Source organism: Lactuca virosa, chromosome 6, assembly GCF_052849685.1.
Source record: "Lactuca virosa cultivar CGN04683 chromosome 6, Lactuca_virosa_CGN04683_v6, whole genome shotgun sequence".
NCBI classification, from domain to species: domain Eukaryota; kingdom Viridiplantae; phylum Streptophyta; class Magnoliopsida; order Asterales; family Asteraceae; genus Lactuca; species Lactuca virosa.
In genome coordinates, this window is record NC_136431.1 from 64,674,606 (window position 1) to 64,681,555 (window position 6,950).

General features: G+C 36.2%; 1 protein-coding gene across 1 annotated transcript; it reads left to right on the forward strand.

Annotated features, from left to right (window-relative positions):
- Positions 1 to 354: 354 nt before the first annotated feature.
- NHL1 (NDR1/HIN1-like 1) lies at positions 355 to 1,367 on the forward strand. Its single transcript, XM_079056921.1, has one exon. The coding sequence runs from the start codon at positions 475 to 477 to the stop codon at positions 1,102 to 1,104; it is 630 nt and encodes a 209-aa protein (XP_078913047.1). The 5' UTR covers positions 355 to 474; the 3' UTR covers positions 1,105 to 1,367.
- Positions 1,368 to 6,950: the final 5,583 nt, after the last annotated feature.

Sequence of the window (6,950 nt, forward strand, 5' to 3'; positions counted from 1 at the left end):
ATTTTGTACAATTATTATTATTCCTTTTTTTCTAAATTAACACACGAAAGAATTTCATGGCAATAAGTAATTTCAACAAACTTGCTATGATGGTGACGTATTTTAGAAATAACATCGAAAATACCCAATTGTTCTTTTTCGAGTTTTAAGTTTTAAGATATAAACGCGTCTATTATTAAAAAAAGAAATTGCAACGTTCGATTGATAGGTGATTGACAAAATACATTGACTAAAATATTGATAACTAAATGTAACATTTCTTAATAAACAAATAATTAACTTATCATAAATAATAACATTATATTTTTTTAACCCTAAAATACCCCTGGGTTTCGAAGAAGAAGCAGTCTAGTTCCATAAAATGAAAAGGGTCCCTTCATTTTCAACACTTCTTTCTAGTTTCTACTAGTGTACGTACTAGACTATACTATCCCTCCGATCCACCTAAACCACCATCGACCACCACCAACCACCATGTCGGTCAAACAGTGCCACCACCACGGTGGAAAGAAACGTAAAATAATCAAGCGAATACTCATCGGATTAGGCATCCTTGCCATCATCGTCCTCCTCATCTTCTTCATAACATGGGCAATTCTTCAGCCCAAAAAACCCCGATTTGTCCTCCAAGACGCCACCATCTACGGCTTCAACGTCTCCGCCCCCATCCTCCTCTCCTCTAACTTTCAGGTCACCGTCTCCTCCCGGAACCCCAACAGCAAAATCGGCGTCTACTACGATAAACTAGAAGTCTTCGCCACCTACCACAGCCAGCAAATCACCTACTTCACCGTCATCCAGCCCGTTTACCAAGGCCATAAAGACACCAACATCTGGTCACCCTTTGTTTACGGAACAAACGTTCCGGTGGCTCCGTACAACGGCGCCGCCTTGTCTCAAGATCAGTCCAACGGCGCTATTGGGCTCGTGATCAAGATAAACGGACGGGTAAGATGGAAAGTTGGAAGCTTTATCTCCGGCAGGTACCATATCCACGTCACTTGTCCGGCGTATATTCCGTTCGGGAATAGGAACTCTGGGATCGCCGGAGTTGTCACCGGAGTTAAGTACCAGCTAGCTCGGAAATGCAGCGTTAGTGTCTGAAGAGAAGAAGAAGAAGAAGAAGATAACCGATCACGTTAAATCCCCGTCAGTCAATAACGGTGCTGTTTTGTTTTCTTTTTCTTTTTCTTTTTTATTTATTTTCGATTTATGATGAAAGCATACGTATACGTGGATGAATTTGTAACTTTTGCTTGAGAAGAACGAAGAAAGCAAAAGAAGCCCATAAAATTATAGCAAAATTACAAAATTGGACGTGTTGTATGATGAATTAAGAATTATAAATAAAAAATATATTAAAATTATACTTTCTAAACAAATTTATTATCTTATGAGATTTTATTTAATTATGTACAATAAACCTTACGTTATTATTTTGAATAGAGTAGAGCGAAAGCCAAGTAGATGCATGTGGGCGGTGGGTGAGGTGTCATTTTTCTTATTCATATTATATTATGGGATTTTAACTGAATACTTTTTGCATTAAAAGAGTTTTGAAAATCCCTATATTTTATTTTCTTTTCATTAATAGCGTATGTAATTAAGTCAATATTAAGTTCTGTGTTTCCTATTTTTGAGGCTTGGGCCATAATGTGAGCAGTGAACATGCCATGTGTTTGGGGACAAATAGGAGGAAGTATGGGTGCTAGTAAACGTGTGTGCTCGAATTTTGCAGATTTTTATAAATTGTACAAAGTTTATATTTTAGAAATAAGCATTGAAATACTTCAAACACGTTTAAATGATTAAAAATTTCTTCTTTAGAAAATTGGAGTATGAGTTATTATAAATATATTTATAGTGAAGTAACTACTCTAAAAAAAAAAACTATGTGTAGCATAGGATGCATTTTTATAAGTTTGGGCTATCCTTGGCTAACAAATGTTTCTAATAAAGAAGTCATGAGTTTAATCGTAGACCTATACTATCTCATTGTTCTAAAAAAAATTATACGATGTATTTCAACACTTTTTTTGTATATCTTTTAGGGTTTATTTTTAACATAGTTTTTTATTTTGGACAACAAAAAAGTCATTTTATTGTAAAAAGAAAATAATGAAAAGCTAAAAAGACATGATAACAAAGAGCTCAAGCATGGACGTGAAGGGCAATTTCATTGGTTAAACCAATTAAAAGAATCAAATTTCAATATCCCGACTTTAATCCAATTCTAACCAAAGAGTTTAACCCTGCTAGCGAAATCATGACAGTTCCTAATCCGATTGCTGAAAATACGATCATTTATGTACTTCCACACTATTCATCCAATGACAATAAAGACTACTTCCACCATGACTTTGATTGATTTGGGAGTTCGAGAAAAACCACCAACACCATTGATGTATAATTGAAACACACTTCTTTAATAGTCGAGCAATTCATAAACAAATGTATCTCCATTTTATCTTTGTTGTTATAGATAGGACAAAAGTTTGTATCTAGACGGGCACCAATTCTATTGAGATTAACCATCGCCTAACCATCGCCGAGCAATGGTGAATCTAGAACAAAAAGTTACATGATTCCTCATATAAAATTAGATAGGTCATTTATATTTTTTAATACTAGAAGGTAGGTCCTAATATAAGTTTCTATATAATTTCTATAAAATATTAAAACTTAGGTAGGTTTTAGGACTCACCTGGAGTATATATGGCTACACCACTGTCGCTGGGAATCTCCCCAAAGGAGTTCCTTATACCAAGATGTTAGTTTTATCAGTAGGGCCGACCCAAGAATTTGGAGACCCTACGCAATTTAGTAAAAAAGGGCCTTAAAGCTTGTAAATTTTAAAATCATCATTTTAAAAGACAAAAATTCATTCAAAATAGTATAATAATAATTGTTAATTACCTTTTCAAAATCTATAAAATCAAGAATTACTAACCTTATTTGTAGTTTACCTCTAAAAAAATATGTAAAATTGGATTTTGGATGACTATTGACCAAACGAAAATTTTGTAAAAATCAAAATCAGAAGAGATGTTAGAATTTGAATCATATACAACATTTATCTTAAAAAAAAAGATGAAGGATAAAAAAATTTGATGCCTCTAACTATTTAGAAAGAATGAAATAAAAGTTCTTAACTCTTGAGAAACCAAATGTATTACTCTTAAAATCTGTAAAAAAAATTAATAAAAAATAAAAAATAAAAAAAATGAATCAGAAACATACTCTAAAAAGTAAAAGTCTTTCAAAACTTACAACTTAAAAGATGTCAACACTCCAGAAGAGAAAAAGTTAAGAACAATGGTGTTTGAAAAAAACAAAAAAAAAGAATTGAGATTAGACCGTGATTTTTGATCAAAAGGGTGTTGTCTAGGTTGAAGATTACATTTCATTAAGAAGAAGGGTGTTGAATGTTATGATTTTTTATGAATAAAAGAACCATGACGCATGGAAAAAAATGTTGTTATTTTTAAGCCTTGAAGGATGCGATTTTTTAAATCTGGAGATATCCTAGGGAATGTGAGATCATTGCCAAGAACTGAATTGTTGCCTACCATAAATGGTTTTACATTGACGCGTATGATAGAGGACGAGGCAGGATCAAAATCAATTTCAATCGAACTCTTTCTTTGAATGTTGATTTCAAGCGCTTTGATTTGGAAGAAAATGTGTTCTAGTTTTAGACAAAGAAGTGAAGTTGATTAGTAACCTAAAGAAGAAATTGGGCCTGTAACGGATATATGTACTATTGAAAATAATGTCCAATATCATTAACTATTTTTAATATTTCTGAATGATATCAATTTCCTTTTGGGTTGCCCTCAAGACACAAATGAGGAATTAAAAGAATAGACATAAGGAGTTATTATGTTTAATAAATTAATCAGAAACTATTTTAGAATTAATTAATTCAAGGAGTTGGATATTAATTAGTTAAAAGATTGTGTAACGTCCCAAAAACCACAGTAAAATTTTTCAAAAATTTAAAATTAATTAAAATCATTTTCAACAAACACCAACATCATTAAAACATCTATATCTCATCACAAATCCAAAATTAAGAGTATTATATCAGATAAAATCCTAAAAACATGAAAGTTGCCGAAGAGTGTGTACAGTCAAGCCTTAACCTTTCCTCGATCCTCTTAAGCACCTGAAATATTTAAATCTACAACTATAAACCAAATGTTAGTAGGTTCCTCAAAATACCTCACATCATAATATGCATACAATGCATGCACACAATGGCCTACATCATAAGGCTGATCTGCCCCTTTGGCCTTCAACATAAAGTTGGTCCGCCCCATTGGCTTTCAACATGAAGTTGGTCCGCTCGAGTATATTGTTCTTCTTCATACAATCGGTCCGCCTTCAATCCACCCACAATATGTTGACATATACAAATAAACAAACAATTACCAAACAAACAATCATAGGTAATTATTAACAAATCTACATACCTAATAGATCACTACATCATATCAACATCCTAACATATAGAGGATCCACACTGTAATAGAAAGTATAGTGAGAAAACTCACCTGAATTAGAGCTGGATCTTAACAACCCCACTGATGGGAGCTAGATGCGCTTTTCCCTTTCCGGACACCTACATCCAAAACCAATAATTGTATTTATATTATTTCCTGATACTAATTATCTTGTATTTTATTGATACTTTTATGCGAGTATTAGGGTATGTGCATTCCCAAACATAATATTAGGTTTATACACTAAGTTCACACCAAACACACACCAAACATACACAAAACCCTTAACTAAGGCTTACTTCGTGTTTTAAATACCCTCTGTAACACCCGATGGTTCCAAGGTATTATTTATTTATCTAATCATTTATTTAATTGTCTAAATCATGTAAGTCATATTAGGATTAGAGGATTGGGCCTCTATGTCTGGGCTAAGCTGTGGTCATACGTTGGGCGTAAGCTTGGTGTACACGGGACGTAGAAGGATCACAAGGAAAACGTGTAGCCATGTGTAACACCTGATTCCTGGTACGTATTTAAATTCAAGAACTTCATGTATTTCCTCTGGGACTCGACAAGTTGGTGGCCCAACTCTTCGAGTAGATTCGTGATTCGCGGGAAGTTTAAGTGGCCTACTCGACGAGTCGGGAGACCGACTCGGCGAGTAGGTGCTGTTTGGGTGAAACCCTAAATTTTTGGGTTTGCACCCTATTTAAACAACTTATTTCAGCCTCCATCGTCCCTATTACTCCCAGAAAGCATTATCTCGAAACCCTAGCCGTTATTAGTGTGTTTTTTTAGCCTTGAGGTGTTACTTTTGGTGTTTGAAGCTTGAAAAGAAGGAGGAGGCTTGTGAGATCAAGGGGGGAATCAGGAAGATCCATAGCTTTGGGCACATTTCCAGCTTATTGGAGGTATAAAGCTGAAGCTTATCTATTCTTTGTGTAGATCTTGATTTTGGTCCATTTTCCTCCATTTTCTAAGCCCTACTGAGGATGTATTCGGGATTTAGTGTAAGGAATGAGTTTGTGCTTCAGATCTAGGGCTATTGAGGGTTTTTATGGCATAAAGGTGCCCACCTTGCTGCCATAAACACCCCATGCATCTTGTAGACTACCTTTTATGGCGTTTTGAGCCAAGGACCCCATGCATGCGCACAAAGTTTGAAACTTTACGTGTAAAATGGACATTAGGAGGCCATATCTATGATTTTGGTGTGTTAAGACCCATTTAAATCGACTGTATAGTAATGGTCAAAGATGACCACCAAATCCTTTCTGTCGATGGACCAGATGATAGTGTGGAAGGTCCCTCAGTTATTTACGCCCTTAAGGGACCTGAGAATCATGGGACTCGACGAGTGGTTGAGCAAACTCGGTGAGTCCAAGGCAATCTACCAATATTTGAAGATGGACTTGACGAGTTGTTCAAACAAATCGGCGAGTCATAGACTGGACACATTAATATGAGGGAGATGAACTCGACGAGTTCAAGGATGAACTCGGCGAGTCGGTTGAAGATGGTCCCTTAGTATGATTGAAAGAGAACCCGTCGAGTTTTTGCTAGACTCGACGAGTAGAATCGGGGGTGGGATCAAGTTAAAGGATTATGGACTCGACAAGTTAGTAGACCAATTCGGCGAGTCAGGTCAACTGGATGTTGACTTTGACCAATGATGACTTTGATTGAATTGGGTGACCCTGATTAGGGTTGCATGTTCGAATTGACAACTTAGAAGGGTTGCCGTGTAGGGATTGAGGAGTCGAGGAGAGCCGACTTTCACGCCGAGGACATTTCAGACACTACACGACATCGAGGTGAGTTTCCTTCCAGTAGGAACGGGTCTACGGCCACAATGTCGGCCCGTTTAAGTTGTAGAGTATGCCGGGGTGAGCCCGATGTCGGGGTTAGCCCAATGCAGTTTATATGTTCCGGACCTCGGTCCGATGCCGGGGCGGTCCCGAGAAGTAGTTATGTATATTGACGTCTTTGTGATTCATGCATGTTTATGTGTTATGTGTTCCGGGGTAAGCCCGATGCTGGGGAAAGCCCGATGTATGCTAGTTTATATGTTATGATTGATGGGTTTTGAGCATTCTAACACTTCCTAAGTGTACATGCAACCCTAATAACCTTGAATCTATGTTTTCTCTATATACATGCAAATTTCTTTTCAAGGTTATTTCCTAACTAGCATGGCATGGGGATTACATAGAACATAAAACTAGTAGAAATACATACCTTGTTGTTGCTTGGATTCCTTCAAGACTTTGTGAGCCTAGCACCCCAAATGTTGTGCCTCAAATGCTTCACACAACACCACAAGACTTGGAATAACTTGAGAGAATACTTCTAGCACTCAAAATCGGTTATGCCCTCTCTAGTAACCCTAGATCATGATTTTGCTAGCCATAGGGTTCCTTTTATAGTGTTGTCACAATTAGGGTT